The 10,441-nt window shown below is 37.0% G+C and overlaps 1 protein-coding gene across 1 annotated transcript; it reads right to left on the bottom strand.

The window, feature by feature from the left end:
• Positions 1-5,589: 5,589 nt before the first annotated feature.
• On the bottom strand, positions 5,590-8,947 carry LOC125765249 (cytochrome b5 domain-containing protein 1). The gene is made up of 3 exons (XM_049430174.1): positions 7,045-8,947; positions 6,622-6,969; positions 5,590-6,552 (listed from the first exon to the last, which is right to left on the bottom strand). The coding sequence occupies exons 1-3, from the start codon at positions 7,198-7,200 to the stop codon at positions 6,340-6,342; spliced, it is 717 nt and encodes a 238-aa protein (XP_049286131.1). The 5' UTR covers positions 7,201-8,947; the 3' UTR covers positions 5,590-6,339.
• Positions 8,948-10,441: the final 1,494 nt, after the last annotated feature.

The raw sequence follows: 10,441 nt of genomic DNA, 5'->3' as shown, positions 1-10,441 counted from the left end.
TGAATTCAGATTAAGTTAAACTTGTTCAACAATAATTATATGACTTCCATCCTGATTTAAGAATCTTAGCTCAATTCTATTCATTTGGAAATAGTTTACCTTTCATTGACAAGTTAGCATTAGCAAAATTCTGAAATTTATAACGCTTTTTACGACTAAAACTTAAATGTTGCAAGGGTCCCAAACACATCAATAAAAAAAGTGTTCCAGCATTCATCATACCTAGAATGCATTAAGTAGTGTAAAGCGATTATTGAACCATAATGTTATTTGCTCGATTAACTGTACCAACAATGCAAAAGCTCGCATTTTGTTCCACTTTAAGTGCCGAAACATCCGATATTATTATATTGCCTTATATTGTTCCGTGCGATAAGCTTAGAAATCGTATTGCGGTGCAATAATTGAATCATCACAATTGATTGTCCTACGCTCGCTTCGTGTAGTTCGAAATGAGTGTATCATGTAGTACACATGCAGCATTTACAAACCCCTCCGGTTAAGCAAATTGGACCATTCGAAGTTGCGAAAACCGAAGCAAATGATTCTCCGAAATCAATAATCATACGTTTCTGCATACAGACGCCGGATGGCAGCAAAAATGTGCTCGAACCTACCTCGGATGACATCGACCGGGATTACTTTTTATTTGCCCATGGTTAGCGATGCGGTGCAGGGAAACATGGCACAGAATGTCGTCAACCCGCTGGCGGCATATGGCCAAAAACAAACGGCCATGGCAGGTGCTGGGCTAAGATTCTGGCTATCACCAAGTTATCAACTTCGTTATCTAACCACGCTATTAGCATTGGTTAGCGAAGCTTATCATGAAGTTCGCAATGGGCGCTACACGCCATGTCCATTAATTAAACCAACGTTTGTCACTATCTCGTGTGGCGGCGAAGGGCCCGAGTATTTATCGATGAAAGGTTAACAGTAATAAGGGGCTCGATTTCGAATTGGTCTTCGAACGATATGCAAATAAGCCACGTGCATCTTTCTAAATGTCTCATTTCCAGCGAATTGGTACCGAACTTTGTTGCTAAGGTTAGGGGAAAACAAATGAACAACCTGGTGTGCGGTTAATAGATGAAAACTCTCTCCACACCTACACAAAACGGTCGATAGTGATGATAGCGCAGAAGATGATGTATATCCTCAAATCTCGGCCACCTTAGCCACGGATCATCTCCGTTCGTCATTTACCGGAAGGCATATTGTTCCGGACAGTTTGCCTGGTCCGATCTGCTCGCCTCGCGTTCATTCCTCTGTCTTTAACGTATGGTATAGCAATGGGGCATAGTTAGTACGACAGCTCGTTATCGTTTTGTTTTCAGTAGACTCGAAAATATAGTACCAAGGAAACAAAAGATAGGCACCTTATTTATTATTGAAACCATCCTGCAGCTGCAGCAGGAAAAGTCTTCCGGACATACGTACGGTTTTGATAAGAAGCATGGATTTATCTCTTTTTGTGTCACATTACTCTTTGTTGGACTGTTTCGTTGAAATGGTCCAAGCATATGGGGCACTCTGTCCACACTTGCCATGCCGCTCTTTCACGGTCATGTCTTGTTTTAAATCATTCGCAACTTTCATGATTTAAAACCAACGATTTTGTGTCTGTTTCAACTTTCGTTACATCACTTGTTGCTTGAATTCTTTGCAACGTGGTCATCGTGACAAATGATGCTCGTAACATTTAGCTATTGCAAATGTAATGTAACTTATTATCAAAAAATCATCAAAACAGGATGTTAAATAACAGAATAATACAATTGTGCATTAATTTTATCAAGGATATGCCTTGTAACAAAATTATACAATTTTTAACAAATTATACAGAAATAAAATAAAACTTTAAACACTTTTGAAACAACAGACTAGCATTATTTTACCATATTGTGAAGAATTTAGAGACAGAAAAAATCGATACAGAAGAAATAAGGAAAGATGAAAAAACGATGAACAAACGGTACAGTTAGGCAGCTGGATGTTGTGTTCATAATAATTTATATAATCATTTATATAATTATTTAATATAATTAGATTATAAAAATATTCAAAATTCTATAAGGTAATCTGTACGAATAAAAGTTGACAAAAGCAATAAATTGATAAAAGCAATTGATTCATGTCATACTTTCAGATTCTTCAACGGGGGATTGAACTAAAAAGAAAAAAAACAGAGAAAATAAATGAAAACTAATGATACAAAGGATAGAAAAAGGAAATGAAGCAAGCTAATGTAAAATAATACCACTTTATTTGAATGCAGTCCCTCGACCAATGAACTCTGATTGATTGAAACTCTAATTGAGCAGAGGTTTAAGCGATAAGAACAATAGTACATGATGTTCAAGAGCCTTGAAATTAATTACACAACGAATAGTAGACCTGTAGTAGACCAAACTAATCCAAAAACAGCTTTTAAGTAAATTTGGCCAGATAAGTACTTTTTAAATAAAGCATATTAGTAACAATGGCTCTGATCTAATGGCGGGAAGTATCATAATGAAAGAAATAATTATATAAACGATTCAAATCGTTATATAAATATTTCTTTGGATGAGATCTGTTCTATCCGAATAATGGTTGATTGAGAAAGAATGCTTAATATCATCGTCCTTTTTAAGATTGAATTATTATTGATAACCTGAACATCTTAGATTATGTATAGTTATTCTAGCCATATTTTATTTGAAGAATAGGGATTACTTGGGATATTTTTTAAAAATTTCTTGTTTTTATTTAATTTTTTTTATTGCAATTAGGACGGTCATCAATTAAAAAAAAATAACTTGCACTAATGTACATTCATTGTTATTCATGTTTTATTTTTCACATTAAAAATAAACCAAAAGGAAGAAGTTTTGTATATTTCTCGTACCACTGATTTGTTCGCTTAGAACTACGCGTCGCACTGTAACACCGGGGAACCATGCAAACACGCGATGTTTTTTCTCTTCCTCTGTGGTGAAACGTATTGTGTACAATATTGTAGACAACTTTTTCGATTATTTGAACTTGACGATAGCAGGCTCAACGAAATTCCGTGCGTTCAAAATTTAAGAATAAAATGATTCAATAGAATTAAAACTACTTACCAAAAATAGTAATAAACTCTTCAATGTTCATTCAGTTGTAATTAGAATAACATTTATAGAAAAATGTACTTACTTACTTTCTACTCTAATGTATTCTTCTTTCGTGTCTATGTCAATGGATAATGTTCTGCTCTGAAGAAATGTTGATCATTTAATCCGGTATATAGTTATGGAATCGTCTGTCTTCCAGCTTTAGAAAAATAAACACCAATATTTTCGATGTTTCAAATAAACTAAGGCTTTCCTTAACGACTTGATCAATAAATAAAGTAAATTCAAATTTGGTTGGAAATGAAGATCACCATAGATCACAATTGTTAAAGTGTAATGAAAAATTCTAGGAATACTATGATTTGCATTAAAAATTGTATAAAAATAGAACCAAAAGAAGTTAAATTACCAGCTTTTAGAAAGCTATTTAATCTAAACTTCATTCGTAAATAAAAAAAGCATTAATAAAAAGCTCAAAATTATTACACCCACAACGGTAGATCTGCCAAATGACAATAACATCTAACAAACAAAAAACAATAAAAAAGACACGACAAAAAACAAATAAACACTGACGCCAATTCACGTCTATTCAGGACATTAACAAGGATGTTAAATTCGGTTAGCTAATAATTGAGTTAGGCCAACGATAAACATCAAATAAATAAGAAAGAAAAGCACAACGCAATGTTTTAGGCACACCAACCATCTATCGCGGCGATTGTCGTGACCCAAGCCGTAAATAAAAGGATCGCGTTGGATAAAAACGGGAGGCACCACCGGCAGCTCTACTGTGCGTAGACAGTCATTTCAACGGCAGCCACCACACGTCAGGTTAAAAGTGGTGCAGCAACGCATCATGATGTGAGGATGCTGAAGGAACAACGTAACTATCCTGTGGAGAAAAAACGAGGATCATTTCATTGCTTTGTTTAGGCAGGATCTGTCTGGACGCTAGTATGGTAAGCTGTTTATCGAAAACTGGCCGGAAAGCGAACGACCAAAGGGAAGAAACGGAATGAAAATAGAGAGAAAAACTTGCAGCTGTCGCGTGCCGATTTTAATACCAGCAGAGGATGGCTGGATGCGGCACACGTGTGTGTTCTGTATGTAAGAGATCTTTAGAGACGATTTGGTTCATTTTTCGTTTGCTTTCTTTACTCGTTTCCTCATTGGTTTGGGTTAAATCTTTAGTAGATATTTTTCCTTGGCTATGCTTTCCGAAGGTATGTTTTGATGATCCTCTTTAATCGCGACCTATAAACATAACACTGTTGGTCATATAAACATAAGCTTTATGACATTCTTGTTAAAACTTTTTTGGTTTTGATGTAACGGTTTTCTATAAAGTGATTACAATATGGATACCAGTCCATATTTTCTGTTTTTTTGTTTTTCAAATTGCAATAAGTAGATGGTGCAGAGGATTTTTACGTAAATCCGGGTGCACATGAAAGGAAATTCGTCATTGGTGAACGGTTCAAGCCGGACCAACCTGGTACAGTTGGCTTAGCCGATAGCGACCTTGCTGCCAAGTGCGGCAGATGTTTCGGTTCAAAGGATGTATGCTTACACACGATGCTGGATATCTTTGCCGAGCACGTCAGCAGGATAAGTTTCACAACCCTCAATGTCTGTGTATTGAGGCAGAGTTTGTATGTTTTGTTTTCAAGATTGTTCGTACCGCAGTCTGCATGCTGGTGCCCAGGCGTTCGAAACCGTTTCTTACTGGTAGATACGCCTTGGTCCATTTATCTTCGGTACAGCGCGAGTGGGTGCGACGAATACACCGGACCGGAATGTTGTACCGCACAGCAACGTTGTAGGAAAGCCTTCAAAAGAAATCGATTCGACCGAGAGCACCTGGCGCCGATCGGACAGCAGGCCAGCGTTTTTAATGAAGGATGCTGAAAGGTGCAATCGGTTTTTTGGTTGATTTTCGGTTGGTAGATTCGTTGCCACGGGTACGGATCGTCACTGCAAAGATGAGAGCGTACGCGTGTGCTAGGGCAGGGCCTGGGTTTGAAGTAATTTGACGTGCTAATTCAGACCCACGCGTGACAGACACTTTCGAGAAATGGTTCGTCATGTGTTATCCATCGATTGAGAAAAGTATCAGCAGCAATGCAAGCGTAAATCATCTGTCGCTGTTTGTTGTATCAGCTCATGTGTAAACCTTAACGCCTTATATTCTTTCTGTTTATTGGGGTTGTAATAGCTTTAGAAAGAAAGTTAAAATGAAAAAAATATTGTTTTTCGGAAATCAATTCAACCCTTTGTTTAAAATTTAAATATAAAAAAAGATTTAAAAAAAATTTTTATTTGTATGACAAATTTATATTTGACAATACATTGCAGCTATATCTTACAATGTATAACAAAATTATATGAACAAAATATTTATTTTTTTACATAAAACATAAACATATTTTATAAGTAAAAATGCGTATTAGTATGGTTGTTCCTAATTTTTACAAAAAAAAATCCTGCAAAATCCTAGTTTTAAAATGCTTAAAGTATAATAAATTTATTTTCGAACAATTTTTAAGCTAAACATAGTTCCATGTTTTCACGTGTGTTAAGTAGTTGGTCACGGAAAAATACTTTCTACTTATGGCGAAATCTTGACTCGGCCATTCCAACAGAAGATCTCCATTCCAAAACGTTTGCTCGAAATTAATTGACAAATTACTTGCATTTCAAAGTACCTCCAGAAAGCAATATTTGGAATGATGATAATTACGGAGACACATATTTGTAATCGTCCAACCGCTTGGACATAAATTAAGGTGAGACGCATTAGATAAAAACAGTCAACAAAGGCTACAGGCTGCCCTGTAGCTACTGCCGTTCGTTTGGAAGAAAGACACCTTCAGACACATATTATGGCGGGAAATGGTGGGAAAGAGGAAAGTTAGACATTCCAACCGTTACCCGAAACGCACAGTTGATGATGAGAACAGAAAAGCTAAACAGTAACACAAAGCACTAGGTGCAAGACAAACACCAAGCTCGAGATGGATAGGCAAAACAACAACACCTCCACCATTTGAACTACTTACTCCGGATGAAGGCTGTCTGACGTCCAACGCGCGTAACTACCACGCGCTGATGGAACGGTGAAAAGCGGGTCTCCGGAAAAATTTCAAGAATTTCTATTATATTATAATTTTACTTCAGTTTTTCGCATACCCCAATGGATCTCACCCACAGAATGTGTCTTTGTGGTTGACTTTGTTATTCATTGCAAGGTGGTGAGTCTTAGCGCTTCGCTTTCGCTTGATGATCGCCCATTTGCTGGGTTATATTTTCCGGATAAAGAATCCGCCTCGTTCGTTGTGTCCGGAGGTAAGATATAAAAAATCCAAATTACCGGTACTGAACTGCGCAGATTGACCTGATATCCATTTTCGGTAAGTGTTTTATCCATCCGTAGCATCCCAACTTCCGAACCCTAAGTATATATTAGTGAATTGTTCAATACTTGGACACAGCCCGTAGCAATACGATAGAAGACACCTACCTCCGACAGATCTTTTCGCCATTCGTACTGCTTCGCGTTGTCGTTGTAGCGCAAGTACTTTTCCCGCACGTCACCGATCGTATCTTCGTAACAAACGATCATTTCCGTCTCGTGGAATGTCAATGTGTTGATAATTTTCACCGGGCATGGGTGGAATGTTATGCGTCCAATGACCAGAGCCGGATCCCTGTACCAGCAGCACTGGGTGGCAGGATTACGCTCCAAACAGGGCACAAAGACCGGAACCCGTTCTCCGTTGCGGTTGGTACGCTCGATCGGAGTAAGCTCGTTGTTATGGAAGAACAAGCTTAAATCTTGGCCCGCAAATGCCAATAACCATTGCAGAGTCTGAAAAGAAATGTAGCAAAGGAATGTAAAACACGGATTGAAGCTAGAAACTTTCAACCTTTTCGTAAACTAAACCTTCTTTAATGTGGCTTTTTTTCTGTCTGCAGTAAACAACGGAGTAATGTCGATAACAACTCCATGGATGATAACCCACGCACTAGTTTCATTGTTATGGATTACGACTTCATCGCGCAGAAAATATGTTTTTGTCGGTGGCAATTTTGAGTCCATTCTGGAGCAGCAGCTTTACACGGAAACTAGCGAAACGAAACTTTGATTCGTCTCCCTCTCACCGTTTGCTTCGATTGGAATCTACCCGTAGACATCAACGAATCATCAGTTTAAATGCGATTTGTTTACGCACCACAATGACACACTCGCTCGGGAAAAATCAATCATTTTTTAAAGTTATCTTTATTCTATTCTCCTACGAGTAACTGGAAAGGAACCGTGGAAGAGAGTGTTAAAATTAACACTAGACCTCCGCATCGCTGTGCTGTGGTCCACAATGGGTCCTGGGGACCATAAGGGGCCTAAAAACGGAATGTGTGTACCCATAGTCGTGGACCAAATATCCGGTGACCAGCGAAGTAATCAATCAGCTTAAACATTGAATTTAATACTCGCTCATCCACAGCACACATTCTCCGCTGGTAAGCATCTTTTTGTGGGCAACTAGATTGAACAAGGGTGTTCTTGGCTTGTCCATCAGGGCAACAAATTTACACGTGCCATGCACGTTGGTGGGCTAGTGCGTTAGTTGTGGAGCCCGGGTTAAATTTGACGTTATGCGGGTTATGCGCGGCACCATACGGAACGGAAGAGATAGAACGAAGTAGTGAAGAACACAGCGATAAAGGAAGTAAGGGTTAAAGTTTCATCAGTATGCCACCATCATCGTAAGAAGGGCACCTCATACTTCCGTTCGAGCGTATGCCAACGCTCGGTCCAGCGACGTGTAAAACGATCATACCTTAGCTTAGAGCGCCCCTCACACGCGTGGTATTTCGTTCTATATTCTGTTCTATTAGGTATTCGGGCAGTTGAATGGGTTACAAATAATGGTATGGCTGATATGTAAATTTAATTTAAAATGAATACTCTGACACGATCGATCTGTCACGACTGTTTGATTAATAGACTTATTGTTTGATGGCCGTAAAAGTGTGCCCGGTTTTCACTAAATGATTGATGCAAATGATTTACTTTTCTCCGATATTTGTTTAGAAATGTTGAGAGGTGTCTAATTCTAAAAAGTAAATAGGTAACAAAATTATCTTGAACGTGGTATTGCTTTGAGATCAAGCAAAAGTGAAAATATTAAACGAAGACCGTGTTAAGTATTAAATACAAATTTATTTACACGAAAACATGTTTTATGTACTCAAAAGTAGGTTAGTACGCTATAGTTCTTGAATGAATCAAACATTTCTTCAACCTTTATGGGATAGTTTTATTTTAAGCTGTCGTCCTGAGTGCTAATAGTAATATTACAGATTCTATCCAGAATATATGAATCTTATTTCGATAGTCTCTATTTGCTAGTGCACCAATCCATCCTTTTAAAAACTGTAAATTTTTGACATGTCCAATACATATACATGTCAGGAATACATCACATACAAGGACATACTAATAAACATTCATATCATAGTATCAGTATTAGTATTAATTATAGTATTAGGTGTATAGTATCACATTTAAAAGATGTAATTTGGTATGCAAGAATCAGATTTGGGTAATGCTGTTTGCTGTTTGCTTGACTTTTGGAACTCTATTTATCCGTTATTGAAGAGTCAGCTTTGTACTGTGTACATAGGAGAACATGGGTTCGCCTATATTATTTGTTGTCCTAATCTTTAATATTAGAACTTCTTTTTCAGAAGATAAATAACAATTTTGAGAAGATATTTGAGATGAATTTCCAATCATCCATATAAATGCTGTCTATTTACAAACCCAGCTTTAAGCTTCACACAGCTACCATTCAAAGGTGGATCATAGTTGTGGGACACTCGTTAGGAAAATGATAAGATGGATAAATAGAAGAAAGTCAATCTTTACGTCCATCATTTGATATCATATTTTTTAAATGTTTATGGTGTCAAGTGAAGAGGTGTAAAAACTCTTATAAAACACTGATTTTCTTAACCATTTTGAAGTTGGATATAATCAGCTTAAAGTTATACTTAAAGCAGTTGGTTAAAGTCAGTATAGGTACAGTGGTGGGTGTTCAAAATGGGACACTTTTAATTCGGCAGCTCTTCTACTTTGTATTGCAAAACGTCTTGAAAATTGTATTGCGATATGATAATCCAAATATAAAAGTTATGTTCTGATACACAATCCTCTGTTCTACAGACATCCATTGTAAAATATCTAGCATAACAGAAAACAAATTTAACCTCGACTTTGCAATCTTTGAAGCCTAATTATTTGTTGAAAGCAAAGTGTGGTGATATAAGTGATAGATTAAGTGTAGTGATATAAATGATTTGTAGAGGTGAACTTTCCCCAAAAAATCAAGATCGTTCTCCAGTCTACTAATCACTTTACACTTGTTTGACATTTTGGTGATGAGCCTGTCTATGTGATTTTGGAACTTCAACTTTTCTAAAATAACTCCCAAGTATTTAACCTGGCGGGTTCCATCGATTCGTTTCGTATTGATAACGATGGATGAAGGGTTGTCCAATCCACCAACAGATATTACCATATCGTTAGTCTTTTTAATGTTCAATGCCAGTTTGTTGTACTTTAACCAACCATCTAGAGCGTTTAAACCAAGATCAAGGAGAGTCTCTGCTTGTTTGTTGTATTTATGCGCAGTAAACATAACAGTATCGGCAGTAAAAAGATTGATCTCGCAAGAATTCAAATCTTATTTTAATGTCATTGATATACATGATAAACAAAATTGGTCCAATAACACATCCTTGCGGAACTCCAAGGGTGTTTTCTATAGCCTATAGTTTACTCATAAGCAGTACAGATGTTTCCTCTCTTTATTTCTGGCTGTTTGAGATGAATATAAACATGTTATGATTGTAAATAAAAGAAAAAAAGCACAATCTCAAATAACTAAAGAATATTTAGAAATTAAATAATTTCCACTCACTATGGTATAATTCTGATTAACTCCTTATATCATCAGTAAATACCCACTATTCTGTTCTTACCGTTATTTGTTTCATTGAATCTACCCATTAACATACATCGGAATCATGCGCAGGTAACTCAATTGCACGCGTCCAAGATAGAAGATAATTCAGCGTACATAACACACATCAATCTTGAAAGAAACTTCAACAATGCGAATGAAACGATGTTTGCATAGTAAAACAAGAATTTCAGCTTGTACTAACAAACGTGTATGCGCATTTCCTTTTCCGCCCTGATCATTAGCATCTAGTTTTGGCTAATCTACAGCTCGTTTCTACACTACATGTTGCACAGGTTGTTTAGCGTTGGT

This window comes from Anopheles funestus, chromosome 2RL, assembly GCF_943734845.2.
Source record: "Anopheles funestus chromosome 2RL, idAnoFuneDA-416_04, whole genome shotgun sequence".
Classification (NCBI taxonomy): Eukaryota; Metazoa; Arthropoda; class Insecta; order Diptera; family Culicidae; genus Anopheles; species Anopheles funestus.
Note: the sequence above shows the minus strand (reverse complement) of the source record. Positions and strands in the feature narration are given on the sequence as shown.

What these genes read in the sequence shown, in the direction of transcription:
- LOC125765249 (XM_049430174.1), bottom strand. Translation starts at nt 7,200, where the DNA reads ATGGACTCAAAATTGCCACCGACAAAAACATATTTTCTGCGCGATGAA. An exon ending in AAAAAGCCACATTAAAGAAG is followed by an intron (nt 6,970 to 7,044) that starts GTTTAGTTTACG and finishes ATTTCTTTTCAG; the next exon opens with ACTCTGCAATGGTTATTGGC. An exon ending in GGCGAAAAGATCTGTCGGAG is followed by an intron (nt 6,553 to 6,621) that starts GTAGGTGTCTTC and finishes ATATATACTTAG; the next exon opens with GGTTCGGAAGTTGGGATGCT.